General features: G+C 48.0%; 1 protein-coding gene and 1 long non-coding RNA gene across 2 annotated transcripts in view; both read right to left on the reverse strand.

The window, feature by feature from the left end:
- The window catches only part of LOC146356299 (antigen peptide transporter 2-like), a 36,926-nt gene extending 26,110 nt beyond the window's left edge, over positions 1-10,816 (reverse strand). Inside the window, exon 1 of the mRNA XM_084839145.1 lies at positions 8,597-10,816. Within this exon, the coding sequence (XP_084695271.1) occupies positions 8,597-9,191 (595 nt within the window). The 5' untranslated portion in view covers positions 9,192-10,816. The remainder of the gene's footprint in view (positions 1-8,596) is intronic.
- LOC146356295 (uncharacterized) overlaps positions 1-19,296 on the reverse strand; it is an 867,031-nt gene that overhangs the window by 166,722 nt on the left and 681,013 nt on the right. The window lies entirely within an intron of this gene.

The raw sequence follows: 19,296 nt of genomic DNA on the forward strand, positions 1-19,296 counted from the left end.
CCACTTTCCCAGCTCAGTTCCTTTTTACACAATAGCCAACTGGTCTGAGGGCTCCTTCACACCAGGCTTTTATCCTGCGATTGAGATGGCTCCATCACGGAAGTTTGCGGGCTCTTTAGATGATGCCATGATCATCCAAGGTGTCTCCTGCACTAAATGCCCTTTGTTCCGTTTTTAAAGAGATAGCAGATAATGAGCTATCAAATTACCCCATTGTGTTCTGCTTCAGTTTCCTCCATGAAAAGAGGAAAAGTGGCAAGAGGAGCGAGATCAATTAAAGATATGGAAAACGCAGATATGCGGAGAAGGAGGGGGAAGGGGAGGGGAGAAAGGGAGTGCATGTAAAGGCAGTCAGTTGTGATCCTACAATTAAAACGGAAGCAAAAAGCCCCGTTTTAAATGCAGGATTTTAGGCTGGTATAGAAATGCCCTGAGCTAGTTAGCTCTTTGTTGTAGAAGTTCACACCTCTTAGCAAGGCGGAACCATCTTTTAAAGAAATTTTTGATTGGCTGCTTTGAACAATTACATCAGAGACCGAGCTTATTTCCCCATTGGGTCAGACTACAGTCAGTCTCATTAGGCAAGTTGGCTTCCACTGGTCCCCAAATCCCATAATACGTGAGGCACACTGTCTGTGCTTGTTCGACTTTGGAACCCATGCGAACCAGGTGACCCAAGGTGCACTCTAAGAGACTTAGAGAGCAATCCTATGCCCCCCCTGACAGTTTCTGGGTGGGGGGGCATTGGATTGTTTGGATTCCTGGCTCAGAGCTTGGAGACAGGGCTCCAAGCTTGGAACAAGGAAAGCCCCCTCCCCTCCCCACCCCTGCCCCCTCGTAGCCGTGCAGAGAGAACAGCACTTGCTACCTCTTCGCGCTTGGAAAATGGAGCGTGGAGATGGGGAAAAGGGGGCATTCCCGGGGGCAGGGAGGGGAGGAGACTGAGGCGGCTGCCTTATGCTTTTTCCTATGGCCGTCCCGGCTTCCTCCTCTCCCTCCAAGGCGCCTCTGCTAGATGGGCGAAATAGCCTGTCTAGCAGAAATGCAATAGCCTGTCTAGCATGGAGCCGCCGCTGTCCTCCCACCCTGCACTGGATACTCGCCATTTCCGAGTTCGGGGGCTGCCGACCATATGGATAGGATTGCACCCTAGTTCTCTCTCAGATCAACCTTTCTGCAAGCAACTCTGCACATGCTCTGAAACCCAAGACTCTGTTCCAGCAAGAAGAGGGGCTTTGAGCTATCCTAGCAGCTAGAATCATGCTTTGCAACATGCTCAATTTTTTGCATCTTGGCGGAGCGAGTGAGAGACACCAACCATCAGACTGGGTTAAGAACATAGACTTTCACTGGCACATCTAGACCTTGGGAGCGAATGGGAATTGTCTGAATGTGGCAATATCTACTATTATGTGTTATTGCTGTAGCTGCTTCTGCTTGTTAATTTGAATAAATCCTGCAGTTTGGCCATATTTATTTATTTATTACATTTATATAACGCCCATTAGCCAAACCTCTCTGGGCAATTCGCAACAATTAAAACCATAAAATACAGCAAATAAAACTTAATATAAAACTTTTAAATGTTTAACAAGTTTTAAAGTTTACCACTGCTGTGTAAAGCCAAAGTAAAAAACCAGCAGCAGTGTAAAGATCTAAAAATAAAATAACAGATTTTAAAACAACAAAACCTGAAGGACTAAAATGCCTGGGAGAATAAGGTGCTAAAAAGCCCACAATGAGGAGGGCATTCTCTGGGAAGCTCATTCCACAACCGGGGTGCCACAACGGAAAAGGCCCTCTCCTTAATAGCCATTTGCCTCAAACTTCGTTTGGCAAGGGCACCCACTGAAGACAATCTTACAGTCTAGGCAGGTATATATGGGAGGAGACAGTCCTTCAGGTGACCTGGCGCCAAGCCCTTTAGAGCTTTGAAAGTTAATTGGGCCTGGAAATGGACTGGAAGCCTCCGCAGGTCACAAAGCACTGGCCATTGTGTGTGTGTGTGTGTGTGTGTGTGTGTGTGCGCACGCGCGCACGTGCATGAGAGAGATTTAAACTGGGGTCCAGGTTTTTCTGGGTGGGGGGTTGAGCCAGAAGAGAGTATAAAAGGAGAATCACACCTCGACACTGAACCTGGCCCTGGGTTCTCACCCAAGGATTGCTTAAATATTTGTGTAAAGCAGTTGCAAAGTTGGGATCTCAGAGCAGGTGAAGATCATAAAATCATAGAATAGTAGGGTTGGAAGGGGACTACAAGGCCATCGAGTCCAACCCCCTGCTCAATGCAGGAATCCAAGCCAGAGCATCCCCAACAGATGGCTGTCCAGCCTCGTCTTGAACGCCTCTGGTGTGGGAGAGCCCACCACCTCCCTGGGTCATTGGTTCCACTGTCATATTGCTCTAACAGTCAGGAAGGTTTTCCTGATGTTCAGCCGGAATCTGGCTTCCTGTCACTTGAGCCCATTCTTCCGTGTCCTGCACTCTGGGATGATTGAGAAGAGATCCTGGCCTTCCACTCTGGGACAACCTTTCAAGTACTTGAAGAGCGCTGTCATATCGCCCCTCAGCCTTCTCTTCTCAAGGCTAAACATGCCCAGTTCTTTCAGTCTCTCTTCATAGGGCTTTGTTTCCAGTCCCCTGATCATCTTTGTTGCCTTCCTCTGAACCCTCTCCAGTTTGTCTGCATCCTTCTTGAAGTGCGGTGCCCAGAACAGGACACAGTACTCCAGATGAGGCCTAACCACTGCTGAGTAGAGGAGATCTAGTACTTCCCGGGATTTGGAAGCTATACTTCTATTAATGCAGCCCAAAAGAGCATTTGCCTGTTTTGCAGCCACATCACATTGTTGGCTCATATTCAGCTGGTGATCAACAACAATTCCCAGATCCTTCTCGCTTGTAGTGTTGTTGAGCCACATATCCCCCATCTTGTAACTGTGCATTTGGTTTCTTTTTCCGAGGTGCAGAACTTGGCATTTTCCCCTATTAAATGTCATTCTGTTGTCTTCTGCCCAGCGCTCCAGTCTATCAAGATCACTTTGAATTCTGTTTCTGTCTTCCAAAGGATTAGCTATCCCGCCCAATTTTGTGTCATCTGCCGTTCTGATCAGCATTCCCTGCACCTCCTCCTCCAAGTCATTAATAAAAATGTTGAAGAGCACTGGGCCCAGGACTGAGCCCTGCGGTACCCCACTCGTTACCTCTCCCCAGTTTGAGAAAGTCCCATTGATAAGCACTCTTTGAGTCCGATTCTGTAGCCAACTGTGGATCCACCGGATCGTTGTTTCATCTAGCCCACTTTGAGCTAGTTTGCGCATCAGGATATCATGGGGCACTTTGTCGAAAGCTTTGCTGAAGTCGAGGTATATTGTGTCTACAGCATTCCCACAGTCCACAAGGGAGGTTACTTGATCAAAAAATGAGTCCAGATAAGCCAGATGACACAGCAGACCTGTTCAGTTACTCCCAGAATAGCTAAGCCCAAACCCACCTCATCTCTTGATTATGTTATCAACTTTGACTAAGAACTTGAATGGAAGATTCAACAACCCCAAGCAAGCTTATTCCAATACTACGAGGAGCTCCGAGGAGGTAACAGTCTAAAATGTCCATACTGGAAGAGACAATTAAGGGAGGGATGGGCGAGACCGGGCCTGTGTTTGCACCAGTGATTTACTCCAACCTGGCTGCGCGGTGAGGTCTGTGTTTCCATGATGTCATGGCCATTCAGCCCCAGTACCACATTTTATCGCTGAAAAACCACTTCTTCTGAGACTGCTTATATTCTGACTTTTCCAGCTTACCGTGGCTCCGTTACTGACCTGTTTCCACAATCGCACTGGGTCCAGTATCATAGTCCTGCCCATGGGGTGTGTAGTCCAGCCTTCGTGGGTGTGTCGCTCTGACCTCGGTGACCCAACCATTTCCCTCCCTGTTTTCCGGAAGTTTCATTGCCGTTTTGGAGCAGGATGCCAAGGGACCAACTTTTAAAACATCATTGAAAATAAGCACTAGAACACGGCCCATGACCCCAGTCAAAGGGTATTTTCTCCCATTGTGCTGAATGAGGCTTGCCCTCTCAATGACCACAGAAATGACAGAGAAGCCCCTCAATTAACACCGCACATATCAAAGCCCTCAATTCCTTAAATGTGATTGAGGTCTGCCTTAGGATGTAACGCATTCACACAGCTTCCATATAGAGATCCTCTGCATTAAAATGGGGGCTGGTTTCAGTCTCTTTCCCACAACAAATCCATTAGTGTCTCCTCAGAAGTAACTCCCATTGTGGTGGATGAGGCTGAGATTCCCCCTCAATTGAAATGGCACACATTAAAGCCCAATTCCTTAAATGTGTTTAAGCCACCAAGCGAGGCTAGGCTCTGAGGAATCCCCGTAGGATGAAAGTAATTGTAGGACGAAAGTAATTAGCAGCTTCGTTATAGCTACCCTGCGGGTTACAATGGGGGCTGGATTCCGTCTTTGTGTGTACTACTCTCTTTCCCACAACAAACCCATTAGTGTCTCCCCAGAAATAACTCCCATTGTGCTGAATGAGGCTTGCCTTTGAAGGCCTACATCAGAACTTACAGAGATTCCCCCTCAACTGAAATGAAATACTTTTAAGCCCAATATTAAGCACATTCACGAGGCTTTGGTCCATTGCCTTAGGACGTAACTTCTTCACAGCTTCCAAATAGAGATCCTGTGTGTTAAAATGGAGGCTGGTTTCGCGCCCTTTCCCAAACAAACCCATTACTGTCTCCTCAGAAGTAACTCCCCTTGTGGTCAATGAGGTCCTCTGGGTTAAAATGGGAGCTAGTTTCCATCTTGGTGTTCTCCCCCCCTTTCCCAGCACAAGCATATGTGTGTCTACTCGGCAGTAACACCCATTGTGCTCAATGAGTCTCGCTCCTGAAGTGTTTTCCATTCATTGTGTTAAATTGCAGAAAAAGTTTGTTGTGTATATTTTATGATTTCTTAAATATCATAAAATATGTGATATTTGCAGATTAGTGTTAGTTGCAACTCCAAATGATATTGAGTGTGGTTTCCAATGGTTGACAAGAAGAAAAGACAAAGACAAGACAGAGGCAAGCAGAAAAGACAGAGAAATAGAGAAAGTGGAAGACAGATAGAGAAGGGGGGGGAAAAAAAGAAGAAGAAGAAAGAGGAGGCAAGAGGCAAAGAGAAAGAACATTTGTAGAGAAGAAGCGTGGCCATAGTTACCCCCAGGGTGAATTAAAAGCAGCTGATTGTGCTTGGAGCTTATTACCTGGGGTAAAGTAGCCACAATAATGTAATAGTTCTTTAAGGTGAAGATAATGTAACTAGAAAGAGAAAAAGAGCCTATCCCAAATGTGTGTCACTGGCACTAGTGAGTTTAACTTGAAAAAGACAAATAAAGAGACAAGGCTGGTGCATGGAGCAGAAAGTTTTATGTAAAAAGGTTGAAACATGATCTGCAATACAGGCAGATCAGCAAAGAAAAAGAAAGCAAAAAGGAAAGTGGACTGTAGCTGAAAATCCTTTAAAAATTATTCTGAAAAAACCAGCAAGAAGACTCAGGCTAGACCTTACGGTGGGCACACCGGGAGACTGTCCACCCTGCGTACGGTCAGACCTGCAACTGGAGAAAATTGAAGGGGACTAGACCCTACTGCAGCTTGCCAGGTGAATAGCTGCCCAGCGTACGGTCAGATCCCAAAGAAGATCAAACATGCGTGTTGTAGTGTTAGTAGCGTTGCATTCTGTTTCCATAATAAGGTGCGAAAAAGGGGGGTCTGCCCCTGGAGGGGGAGGTTTGTCCCAACGATTCGCTGATAATTACTGGCTTCACCTGGCTAACATCACTGGAGTAAAACATTTTTGTTTGCCAAGAGATATACCTGCAAACAGATTTTTTAAAATCTTTTTCTCCTCCATCATTTAATTTGCCTAATAATAATAATTCGGTAGATGAACAGATCAACAATCTGCACCATATAGTGGCTAACATAACAATAAGAAAACAATTGGCTAAATTGGTTAACCCTTGGCTTCCAGATCTTAGCTGGCTTAAAGCATTGTTCATCCTAATTCTACCAGTGTTGTTCATGGAGATACTGTTATGCCTTTGCATTCCTTGTCTTATGCGCTGTTTAACCAATCTGTTTTATGTCTCGGCTAGTAAAACTGCCACCCTCTACGCTCCAATAGCTCAACAAGATATTAAGTAAGAGAGTTGCTGTAACAGTCCTGTGTTATGCGTCGCAAACCAGAATGTCTATTTGTGTAATGAAATGCTATAATTGTAATGAAATTATGCATTTAAAGGGGGAATGTAGCAGCCATATCGGGGGTCAGACTAAGTAGCCTCATGCAGTCTCATGCTTCATGTTCTTGCTAGCTCTTGCTCTCTGAAATATATGTTTGTAAGCTGACGAGACACAGGAATTTCTTATCTTGTCAGCAAGGCTAAGGTTAAGTCAAATTGCATATCATGTTCCTGTTCTTTGCTTATTGCATACCATGTTCTCTTCTGTTCTCTGCTTATCATGGCTACCCTATAACCCATTTCTTGTATTATAAACAATGGTGCTAGGAGAAGAAATGTTGAGGACTCCAACCCCACATGGGAGGGAGAGGAGGAGCCGTTTCCTATGTGTCACAATATCTATAAAAACAATGTGCTGATGTAAATCGGGGCTTCTGGCTCTTCGGAAGTGATTCCAGCCTTGAGCCCGCGCGTTAAATAAAGAAACTCTTTTTCCTTCACTCCGTGGTCTCTCTGACTCTGGGTTCTGCAACACTTGTTAGTACAAAACCAAAATTGAATCCACCTAAAACATTTTTTGGTGTACACTTTGAAGTGTATTAATCACCTATAGGTAGTTAACTGGCAGCCAATGGCTTCCTACATACTGGAACTACAGACTGATAATGCTTGTTGTTGTTGTTGTTGTTGTTCAGTCGTTCAGTCGTGTCCGACTCTTCGTGACCCCATGGACCATAGCACGCCAGGCCTTCCTGTCCTGCGCTCTCTCCCGGAGCGTGCTCAAGTTCATATTCATTGCATCCGTGATGCTATCTAGCCATCTCATCCTCTGCTGTCCCCTTCTCCTTTTGCCTTCAGTCTTTCCCAGCATCAGGGTCTTTTCCAGGGAGTTTTCTCTTTGCATTAGGTGGCCAAAATATTGGAGCTTCAGCTTCAGTATCTGTCCTTCCAAGGAGCACTCAGGGTTGATTTCCTTTAGGATGGACTGATTTGACCTCCTTGCAGTCCAGGGGACTCGTAAGAGTCTTCTCCAGCACCGCAGTTCGAAAGCATCCATTCTTCGGCGCTCAGCCTTCCTTAGAGTCCAGCTCTCACAGCCATACATTACTACTGGGAAAACCACAGCTTTGATTAGACGGACCTTTGTCGGCAAGGTGATGTCTCTGCTTCTTACTATGCTGTCTAGGTTTGCCATAGCTTTCCTCCCAAGGAGCAAGCGTCTTTGAATTTCAGGGCTACAGTCACCGTCTGCGGTGATCTTGGAGCCCAAGAAAGTAAAATCTGTCACTGCTTCCATTTCTTCCCCTTCCATATGCCAGGAAGTGATGGGGCCAGATGCCAAATCCGTAACAGTTGGAGGAGTGAATGTCACACAGGCTAAAGCAAGCATGTAAAGAAAACCCGCTTATTGCTTGGTTAGCACATTTATACATATGTTCCTAATAATAATAATAAAAATAATAAATATCTTCCTAATAAAAAGAAAGAAAGATTTCTGGAGGGGGAGAAGGCAGGGAGGGGCCAGGAGAGCATGCAGAGATCCAGGCAGCCCTTGCCAAGGATGTGTGACCCTGAGAATGGCTGGAGTCCCGGCCACCACTGCTTGCGTGACTTGCCCACCTTGGCTAGGAAGGAGCAGGGCTTCTCCTGCCGCAAAGGCCTGACTAGGAATTGATACAGGATTCTGAAGTAGTCATATATTGAAGGGAAGTTTTTGATCTTTTTGGAAAGGGGCTTAAACTTTCTCTCAGTTCAAACTCCTTCACCACCACACAGCCGGACTGCAGCTTGTGCTGGCCGCACCACTCAGCCTCGCCACTGAGGCTTGTGCTGGGCATGCTGCCTGCACATTTGGTGGGCTTGAGCAGGTGCTGCATGCAGACATGTCAGAATGCAGATGGGGCTCCTAGAGACAGGAGGGGGGTGAACAGCTGACGCACCCCTGGAATCCCAGGTTCGTGTAGACAGGAAGTCCTGTCTGAGGATCACCCCCAGGCCTGAATTGTGGTCAGGTAAAGATGTCCTATGAGAGGCACCTGGCTTGCTCAGGAAGAATCCACAGCACATCCCACGTTTTTAAAACACTGCTGGGTTGAATCAACTCTTTGAATGGTCTGAATGTTTCACACTGCAGCGAATGAGCAAATGCAAAACACAGGGCGGTTAATAATAACAACTGAAGAGCAGAAATCAAAGGAAATCTAGTTTGTCTGGATTAATTTGAAGTAGTCCGTATTTTCCAAACACACTGTTTTTCATCGGGGGGCGGGGGCGGCGAAGACATCACTTCCAGAGAGCATCTATTACACACAACACACACACACAGGTTCTACTAACCTATCACAGCCATGGTGAGGAACACGAAGCCCCCAGCAAGGTACGGCAGGTCTGGGCAAGTCAGCCTGGTCAGCTTCCGCAGGGTGGCCTTGTCTTCTCCTCTGGAGCCCTCCCTGCTGCCCCCTTGCCTCAGGACCTCCCAGAGGAAGAGGGCCAGACCCACTGCCCCATAGCCCAGCAGCAGCCAGGACCGAGGGGCGGAAGAGAGCAGGAGAGGGGGATCTCCAAACCAGTGCCCCACTGTGAGGTAGAAGGGGGACAGCAGACTCACGGTGGCCAGGGCTGCAGGGCAGATCCGGCAGGGCCAACCGAGACAGAGCAGCCCCCGGGCCCCCCAGAGAACCAGCAGGCGCAGAGCTGCCTCCAGCCAAGCGCCTGGGACCCCCAGAGGAGTCAGGGAGGGCCGCCCCACATCTAGCAAGGACAGCAGGACTGCATCGCACAGGAGCAGGGGGGCAGCCTGCAAAAGGACAGGGGGCAGCATCATGGTGGCAGGGACTGTGGAGAGAGGAGGGGTGGGGTTATTTGTTACATGTGGGGAGGGGGCCCAAAGGGGGAAAAAGGCCACTAGTCTAACACACATTTGCGTTGCCATCCTTTAAAGCTAAACGCCCCCTTCCCAAAGTGAGTCTGTAGCTTCCAAACCCCGGTCTGTAGCAGGCCTAAAGGGAGGCCTGCCAGGCACAATTCTTTTGCCCTCCCCCAATGTCCACTGAAGGAGCACTTTCTTTAGAGCCAGCAGAGATCAGTGTCTGGACCGGGGGTGTCCAGTTAGTTGAAATACTGGTACTCCCTGTACCAGGGCCTGTCTACATCGGAGATGTTCTCCAATGCTGCTGTGGCTTAAAGCTGTTAGGGACACATGACGTCGTGGCCGTTCCACAGCCAACCAGCTGCATCCCTCTTGGAAAGCCACATTCTCGGAAAGTCCTTTTACTCCGTTATTTTTTTCTTAAAGCGGCTCCCAGGCGGTTCGCCTGCAGTGTGCCCCGTCCCTCCACATTAAATACTGGGTGCGTCTCTCGGACATGGCTGTGACCTGGCAGTGATGTGCTCAAGGGGTGGGGCCACCCCTCCCCCCCCCATTCCCTCTTTTCCCCCATTTGCAGTAGGGCTGCTTTCACAATAAGTGGCCTCCTTTTCCCATTCAGATATCAGTAGCCCTGTTTCGTTCACAATAGTGGAGCAGCCAGAGCAGCCAGCGTAGGTAGTGCACAATAAAGAATAGGGGAAGGAGAAAGGGCAGCCAGTCGCTATTTTGCAGTCGGGCGATACACTTACAACTAAGGAATACACGGAAAGGAGGGAGAGAGGGCAGCCGGCACAGCCGGGGAGCATGGGTAGGGCTTGGGACAAGCCTCCCCGATCACGGAATTGCGCTGGGTCACCACTATGGGGCTGATGACCTGCACTTCTACTAGCGGGACTCCGCCCACTCAGCCGCAAAGTAAGGCGGATTAAAGTGCAGTTTGACCTGTGAAAAGCGGGGTTTACTCCACATTTTTTGCTTTGTGTGCCCCTGACGTTCCACACCTGATTCCATGAAAATCCGCATTGAACACGAAAGCACCTCGCATGCGTCGCTATGGAGACCCGGCTCCAGTTATTCTGCCACAAGCTCCCTCTGGCGGCGGCTTTGGGCAGGTCGTGCTCCCTCTGCCCCCCCCCCCCCATCTCTAACCCAGACGTGGTACGCACCTCACTCGCATGCATGGCCATTGCGAAGGAAGACCCGCCGAAGTCAACCCGAGACGCGTCGGGCTGCAACTCCCACCACCCGCAACCAGCATGGCCACTGAACGCAACAGGACTGACTTCTACTGCGCGTGGCTCCCCTCCTGAAGTGTACCGCTTCCTTTTAGGAACTTAATTTTCACTCGCAGCCTCCTTTTCATACCCAGAACTAATTAACGGGGCTTAAAGGGAGCGAAAAGCCAGACTGTCTAGCTTTGCCCCCGTCCTTTCGGTGCATCCACGGGAAGATGCAACTCCGAGCTATTTCAACCGGCGCAACGGGGTGTGCTTCTTTCAGGCGCGAGTCCTTCCCGAAGCCCCCTGAGGTGCCTGCTGGGGAAATGCCGCCATTGCCCGCGTCCCGCCCCGCTCTTGCTGCCCTGTCCCGGGGGAGGCGGCATGCCACCGAGCGAGCAGCCCTCCCCAGCGACCCCCGCCGGACCCTCCCGCCCCGTCCCTCGCGTTTCCTCCCCTCGCACGCGGCGGCTCCCGTCCTACCCGCAGCCCGGACGCCCCGGGAGAGGACCCGCGTCTGCCGCTGCCGACGGAGGGTCCCGAGCCGCCGGCTTTCGCTTTCGCCGAGGGGCTCCGCGTCTGCAGTCCCTCCTGCGGCCGCGGACGGGGCGCGCGCTCTCCCAGGGACGCCCGGGCATCCGGCCGCTTTCTTGCCGGCGAACGCGCGCCGAGGGCCGCTGCTCGGCTCGTACTTCGCTGAACGCCGCCCGAGGCCCGGGCGCTGGGCAGGCGGCGGAGGGGCGCAGCCGTGCGGCGTGCAGGGCGGAGCCGCCCCCTCCCACACCAGGAGGGCCCCGTCCCGTCGTGAGGCCCGCGGCCCCCCGGCTCTGCGCGCCCCCTCCGCGCCCTCCCTCTGCCCTCCGGTCTCGGCGGGCCCCGGTGCGGAGCCGCGCGGGCCAGCTTCCCCTCCTCTTGCCCGGGGGCGCAGCCAGCGGCACGAGCCCCCCCCCCCGACGAACGCTGTGTCCGAGCTTACGCTCCCAGCTGGCGGAATAGTTTCTCCTCGGCCAGCCCGGCTCTCGCTTCGGCTGCCTCTGCCGGGCTTGGCTGGAGGGGCCCCGAGCGCCGGAGGCGGGGCGGGGCGGTGCCCGGGGGCCGCGCCGCTGCCCTGCTGCGGGTGTGCCCTGCTGAGGCTCTCGGGGGCTGCACTGCTCCATTTGACGGGGGGGGGGCAGAGTTTGCAGTCGCCGTAACACGGGGCGGGGGGGGGGTCTCTGCAAATCCAAGGGGAAGGGGACGGCAGGGGATGAGAGGCTAGATGGCATCACCGGTGCAATGAATATGGGCTTGAGCACGCCCCGGGAGAGGGCGGAGGACAGGAAGGCCTGGCGTGCTGTGGTCCGTGGGGTCACGAAGGGGGTGGACACGACTCAGCAACAACAGCAAAGGGGAGGTAGATTTTCCCGCAAGGCCATCTGGACCCGGCCCCAGCCCGCTTTCCATCCCACTTCAGTGTTGGAAAGTCAGGTGTGACTTACACCAGAGTTGCCTTCTACAGAGAGGGCGTGGCGATGCAGCATTATTGGAGGCAGTAAACAGTTTAGAAGTTCAAATCAAATTACTTTATTCGTGTTTTTGTGCCATTGTTAGAGAAGGCTATCTGACATCGTTTAACAACGAGCATCCCCTAAAGCTGGGTGCATGAAATGAAGCCAAGCTGAGGAGGAGACACGAAAGAGATCGGAAGACCACAACCGTGCAGGGTGAATGCAATCGGAGCCAACTCTCTTGGGGGTCTCAGACTCTTCCCACTCCAACCATTCAGCTGTTTTTAGTTTGGCTTTTTGGTGCTTTGGAGATGAATGTTCTGGTAGATTTTCCAAGCCACTGATGACACCCTGGCCTCTTGGGCCTGCCACTTGAAGCTGCCCGAAGTGCATCGCACATACAGTTCCCAGAAATCATTCAGTCAGTTCCTGTTTGAGATTGCTGTGGGACTAACAGCTGAAGCTGCCTGGGGTAGGGATGTCATGGCCGTCTGGTTGGGGCTTGAGGCCCTGCAACGTCTCACCAGCTTGGCCCCTGGACACTGGTCCACCGAGCTGCCATTTTGTGTAAGAATGACAGTGTGGCCTTTTTTGTGAATTCCCATTTACGAAAATGGCGTCCGTAAAGTGGGCATTTACACAAAATGTGGGAAATGGCCACTTTACGGCCACCATTTCCGTAAACGGGGATTTACAAAAAAAGGCTGAGCCATCATTTCTGTGCAAAATGGCAGCTTGGCAAGGGATTGGGTGCCCACTCACCAGGCACCCACAGACCGCCTGGTAACTAGCCATGCAATGAACAGGTTCGGGTGGCTGGTGAGGGTCCGGCGAGTGGTGCGCAATGTGGACAGGGTTGAGTTCGCCCTCCCTAGCCTGGGGTTCGAGTTGCTGGGCGGGGGGCTGAAGGATAGGTGTGGTGTCTTGCTGTGTTGCATCTGCCAATGATGTGCAACATACTGAGGTTGCAGGCAGATAGCGGTGTGTTTTTCAGAGAACGAGAAGTGGTAGGGTAGTACCTCCATGGCCCAGGCCCACAGTGTATATACATTATCCCACTGCCATTTCAGATGAAGATAAGGAAATGGGAAGGGGATATTGAATATTATCAGTCATACATCTGATAATATTCTTTTCCAATTAGAAAAGAAAGTAGAAAGAAATCCCAAGATTACCATTTTAGGCCTGTGACTCAGAGTGCATTCCTAAGCATGTCTACTCAGAGGTAAGTCTCATTGTAGCATCCGGGAGGGTCACAGGGTTTGGGGAGATTTCCTCTTCTCTTGCCCCTCTACCTGTATTTCCTTTTTGCTTGCCCTCCTCCCTGCCAGCCTCTCTGGAGCTAAGTGACAAAAATCCTTTGATCTTCAGCCAGCCCTCAAGGCTCTTCCTCTGCCTTCCCACCTGCTGATTTCTTGACTGCCTCAGTGGTTGCATTGTCAGAATGTTCTATCCTAAAACCCCTCTATGGAAACCTGTGGCCCTGGCTGTGGAACTCCCTGCCTCAGGAGAGCCATTCAGAAGGCTAGGGAGGGGGAGGCATCTGTGACACAAACAGAAGCATTAAAACAGTTCTTTGAACCCACATTAGTCTGCAAAGAACTCAGATTCCACAGAACTCAAATCCCAAGGCATAAGAAAAACCCGTGAGGGGCTGTATACATATATGAGAACTGAAGTGCCTTAGCAAGGCTTAAAAAACAAACCAAAGAAGAGCCGAAACCCCAAAGAAGATTAAAAAAAAAATCAGCAAAAATAAAGAAAAAAGTTTAAAATCCCCTCCCCACCAAAGTCAAAATTCCTACTGGGGTGGGTCTGAATATTTGTGCTACAATCCTATGCACTTACCTGGGCAAAAGCTCAGTTGAAAACAATAGGACTTCTGAATAGACGTGGATAGGATTTCAGTATTAATTTATAAACCTTATATATTATACATACACACAAGCACTCAGGCCAGTTACTCATTCACCCACTCTGGACTAAAATGAAGGCAGCTGATCTCATCCTTGCCATGTTACTGTAGTGTAAATGCACAGTGGCCTCATCCGGATCAGGACCACTGCATGCGGGTAGGGGAGGTATAAACCTTCCCACTCAGACCCTTTTTTTAACCACACCTGCCCTCCACCCTGCTCTGCGGGGTCTAAAAAAAAGGGGGGGGAGCTCTACTTTTTTAAACTAGAGAGGAGACCACCACCTTTCCTTCCACAGTCTGCTCATTTGTTTTTTCCCTCTCCCCCTATTTTTCTTCTCTTACATGCCCACTGTTGGGAGCTTGCTTGCAATGAAATTTTGAAGAGGGAGAAGGAAGGGAAGAAAGGGTTCCACATGAAATACTGGTATTTCGCATAGCATCTGATTTTACTGCCCCAAATAGAAACCTTTGACTTCTACAGAAGTTTAGTAGCTTCAATACATCAATCAGCCTCCACAAACTTCTTTCTTCCCTTCCACTTTAATATCTCCTAAATAGCTGTAGGACTCAACTTATTCCAAAAGGAGACCTGCAGGGCCTTTTAAATAGATTGTACAGCTTTAAAAAAGCTAGAAAAAGCCCTCAACCACTCACCTCATGAAGTTAATTTAAGTATGTGCAATCCTTACAAACCCTCCACAGCCTCCTAAATTCCTCTGAAGTCACTTGGCTTAGGGAAATCTCTCTACCACACCCCTGCATTTCCAATCGCCATTTTTCTTTTCTTTTTCCCTCCCCTATTCTTTCTTTCTCTTCTTTATCCCACCCAGAGCATATCTTGGGGAATTCTTAAAGAGAATGCTCTTTGGTGGGCAAAAGAAGTTCTGAACTGTATTTGACTTCATACAAGCAGACAAGAGGGCTGGTTTTTCTCCTCCTCTTCACTCAAGTCTTTGAGAAAAGTGGGTTCACATGGTTGCAGTGAAACAAATCCGGGGCTGTTTTGTCTGTCAGTTGCCCTTATCCAGCAATAGGAAGGGCTGTAGGTCAGTGGTAGAGCACATGCTTGGCATGCAGAGGGTCCCAGGTTCAATCCCCAGCATCTCCAGGCAGGGCTAGGAAAGAATCCTGCCTGAAACCCTGGCCAGTCAGTGTTGACAGTACTGGGCTAGATGGACCCAGGATCTGACTCAGTATAAGGCAGCTTGCTGTGTTCCTATGAACAGAAAACTTTAATTAAAAAATAGGAGTTTTTGGTTTGTTTTTTAAGTGGAAGGGAGATAAATACTGCTCATTTATGCAATCCTATGTATGTCTACTGAGAAGCCCCATTATGTTTAATGAAACTTACCCTCAGGAAACTGTGTGTAGGATTCCAGCACAAGTTACTTTTGCAGGGAGATTTGCAGCCTGATGTTCGATTTACTCAGAAATAAGTCCTGAGTGGTGAACATGGTACTGCAGGCTTAATACAGTGCCTACCCAATTCCGTCTAATGAATTGACTACCCTTTCAGCTCAGTCCTATGCGTGTTTTGTCATTGGTGGGTTTTTTCATTTTGCATGAACTCTGGCTTCAGTGGTGAGGGAAAGGCACTTAGTACATGCTCAGAGTTTCTCCATAACTTAGCCCTAGTTTTGAAAACAGACTCATTGGCTGAATTCTGGTGAAGTCTTGGCACAAGGGAAGTTATGGGGAGGGAGATAAAATGAGAGCTTGTGAATAACAAGGAAGAGGTAGAGGAGAGTTGCTCAAAACAAGAGATCTGTTTTGATGAAGAGTTTCTGGTGGATGGTAGGATAAGGAGGAATGGTTGCATGGCGGGGAATAGAACTGGTAGGGGGAGAATGTAAGTGCTTGGTGGTAAAAGAAAAGCATTCTGCACATGCTTAGGGGCACTCCATATTTAAGAACATAAGAGCTGTGCTGCATCAGACCAAGGTCCATCCAGTCCAGCATTCTGTTCACACAGTGGCCAACCAGGTGCCCATGGGAAACCCACAAGCAGGACATAAGTGCAATACCATCTTCCCACCCATGTTGCCCTGCTGCTGACATTGGTGAAATGTAAATAAATTCTAATAATTCTAAATTTGCATGCATGTATATCCTTCAGGAACTTTGCAGGTTTCTTGCCTGGGCGATACTCTAATTACCTGTGCATTTTCATGCAAATTTACCCAAAAATGATTGGGGTGTGTGTGAAGGGAAGGTAAAGCAAATCACTCCCTCTCCCAAATTGGAGACCTCCCCTTCCACATGAACTGCTGCACCCATCCTTCTGAAACTTTGCTGGTTTCTTACTTAGGGACACCTCTAGGCTGTCTATAATTTTCAGAACAATGGTCCACAAGGAACATAGGGAGATAAGTATGTCCTCTTTTGGAGACCTCAAAATGTCAAGGCTACCCTTGCACAAAACCCCCTGTGGCTATCATTCTGAAATTTGGGAGACATGATCTCGTCTGATGGGGCAATGAATCTTGAAATTTTTATCCAATTCTTCCAAGGAATTAAAATGGTATTGGCAGTTCCCTTTAAAAGAAAATCAAAATATAAACCTTTGACCTATTTTTCTGACATTGGGCAGGTGTAATCCCCTTCTAGGGGGCTACCATGTCTGAAGTTAACATCCAGTTCAGACCAAGAGAAAAGTTATGTTTTTTTCCTAATTTCCCATGGTAGTCAACAGGAAGCATAAAGACTCATTTTTCCAAACCTTGACTCAGGTTTGGTGCTGAGCTGAAGTGGACTGACTACAAATTGGCTTGAGCAGAAGCAGGATGTTTTCCAAAATGCTGAATCGGGGTTTGAGTCGATTGGGGGTCGGGGGGTGTCAGTGCACAATTCTTATGTATGTATGTAATCTGTACACACACATAAGCACACCATGCACACGTACTCATATTAGAGGTGCGCTTAGACTCAGACGAGCGCAATTTGTGTTATGAGCCTATGCCCTGGAACCTAGCAACACCCCTGGCTGTAAGTGTTGTTGATTTCAACATGAGATGTTGCTTTATTCTCCAACTGAAACTGACCTCACAGTTGCCATTCTCCACTGAAGGCATTTCAAACAGACCAGCAGAAAACCACTGAATAGTAGCTTCTCAACCTGATTTTAACCATTTCTGCATGAATAAGGACAATGATTTCCTGACCCACACAGCCTATTTTTGCATTGTTAAGATGATAGTGTAATTATCTGTAATTACTGCTGTTGTGAATAGTCACTTGATTGAATTATCACAGCTTGTACTATTTACTTTTCCTTTTCATGTGGCCCAACTGTTTACAATTTTTGATCTTTCCTCTAAGTCATGCATATAATATATACCTTGCAATTGAGGAAAGCATGTAATGCATCTGATGAAATGAACTCCAGCGCATGTAAGCTTATGTCACTATAAATTTGTGTGTGCTTCTGGATGAAGGGCTCCTGACGCTACCATTCCAAAGGCTATTTCCTCTTTTCCTGTTTAATTTTTTTCTGTTTAGAAAAAAGATGGGATAACTGGTGTGCAAATATGGGTGACAATGTCATCTGGATCCTCTCTAAAGTTTGGTTAATGAGGCTTGTTTATTGTATAATAAAAGCCACTTGAGGAAGCACCCAGTGTTTTGAAGTTGCCACAATACTTTGGTTTTGATACAGACCTAGTCATATTTAGAGTAGACCTATTGAAGTCAATGGCTGGTATCCAATGTTAATCCTATGTAGAGTAGATCCACTGAAATGCAAGAGACTTAAGTCCCATTCATTTAAATCGGTCTAGTCTACATAGTAACACTGGATACTAATCAATGTGAATTAAGTTAATAACTTTTGTCCCATTGATATCAGTGGGTCTACTTTATGTATTAGTAAAGGTGCTTCCACATAATGCTTTATTCTACAATCTTCCTCAAACACATGAAGTAATGGGGGAGTCCAGATGGCAACATCTTCCTTTGTAACCCTTCCATGTTATCCCACCATTTCTTCTGTCTTTTTTCTTGCCAGAAAACCAATCTGAGATGGAGGAAAAGATGTAATAGATGCACAATGTTTTGGTAGTGCCAGGAGCCCTCCATCTGGAAGCACCCAGGGTCAGAATCCAACCTTAGGTTGCTTTTGCTGCAACAGACCAATACATTGATCCCTCTGGAAAATGAAATCAAGGGGAATTTAAACTCCCTACCTGTGGGTGAATTAACATTTTCTATAGCTTAATTTGTCTTTGATGCCAGCGTCTGAACATGAATTTTCTCCACACCTGCTTTGTGTGTGAAGGATGAGAATCTGAGGTCAGTTACAGATAGCCTAATTCAGTGCGGCACTGCCTTTTTCAGTTGTTAATACCATTGCATATTAAGTGGGATCAGTGTGACATCCAAACTCAAATATCCTTCTGTGAAGGTAGGCCTGACTAGGCTTTCTAAGTAGTTTGGTTCAGGCGAGGTGCCTGATGGGATTGAGAGAATGTGTATGTGTCTGACCATGAGAAGGTAATTGTAACTTGCTCATTATAAGCTGGAAATTTCTGATACTACGGTAGATCGCTACTGTGATAAAGCCCTAATATGCATTTGTTTAATGCCAAAAGAAAGAGTATAACCTCCTCGTTCTCTCACTTTTCCATGAACAAGCCAAAATCCCAAATTCTCCAGTGCAGCATCTGAAAGCTCCACCTCCGTCCATAGTTCCTCAGGCACTCTTGTCTATCAGGTCTAATCCCTTAAATCTATTCCTCACCTCCACTGTATATTCATAAGGGATATGATTTAGGTCATACCTGAATGGTTTAGTGGCTTTCCCTACGTTCTTCAATTTAAGCCGAAATTTTGCAAGCAGCAGCTCATGATCTGAGCAACAGTCAGCTCCAGGTCTTGTTTTTACTGACTGTATGGAATTTCTCCATCTTTGGCTGCAAAGGACATAATCTGATTTTGATATTGACCATCTGGTGATGTCCATGTGTAGAGTCGCCTCTTGTGCTGTTGGAAAAGAGTGTTTGCTATGATCAGCGTGTTCTCTTGACAAAACTCTATTAGCCTTTGTCCTGCTTCATTTTTTACACCAAGGCCATGCTTGCCTGTTATCCCGGTGATTTCTCGACTTCCTACTTTAGCATTCCAATCCCCTATGATGAAGAGGACATCTTTTTTTGGTGTTAGTTCTAGAAGGTGTTGGAGGTCTTCATAGAACCGATCAACTTCAGCTTCTTCGGCCTCAGTGGTTGGGGCATAGACTTGAATTACTGTAATGTTGAATGGTTTGCCTTGGATTCGTACTGAGATCATTGTATCGTTTTTGAGATTGTACCCCAGTACTGCTTTTCCCACCCTTTTGTTGACTATGAGTGCTACTCCATTTCTTCTAAGGGATTCTTGCCCATAGTAGCAGATAGAATGGTCACCTGAATTAAATTCGCCCATGCCTGTCCATTTTAGTTCGCTAATTCCCAAGATGTCGATCTTCAATCTTGCCATCTCATGTTTGACCCCCTCCAGCTTGCCTTGATTAATTGATCTGACATTCCAGGTTCCTAAACAATATTGTTCTT

The sequence above is a fragment of the Heloderma suspectum genome, chromosome 2 (genome assembly GCF_057233095.1).
Source record: "Heloderma suspectum isolate Gila_16-S chromosome 2, 16-S_ref, whole genome shotgun sequence".
NCBI classification, from domain to species: domain Eukaryota; kingdom Metazoa; phylum Chordata; class Lepidosauria; order Squamata; family Helodermatidae; genus Heloderma; species Heloderma suspectum.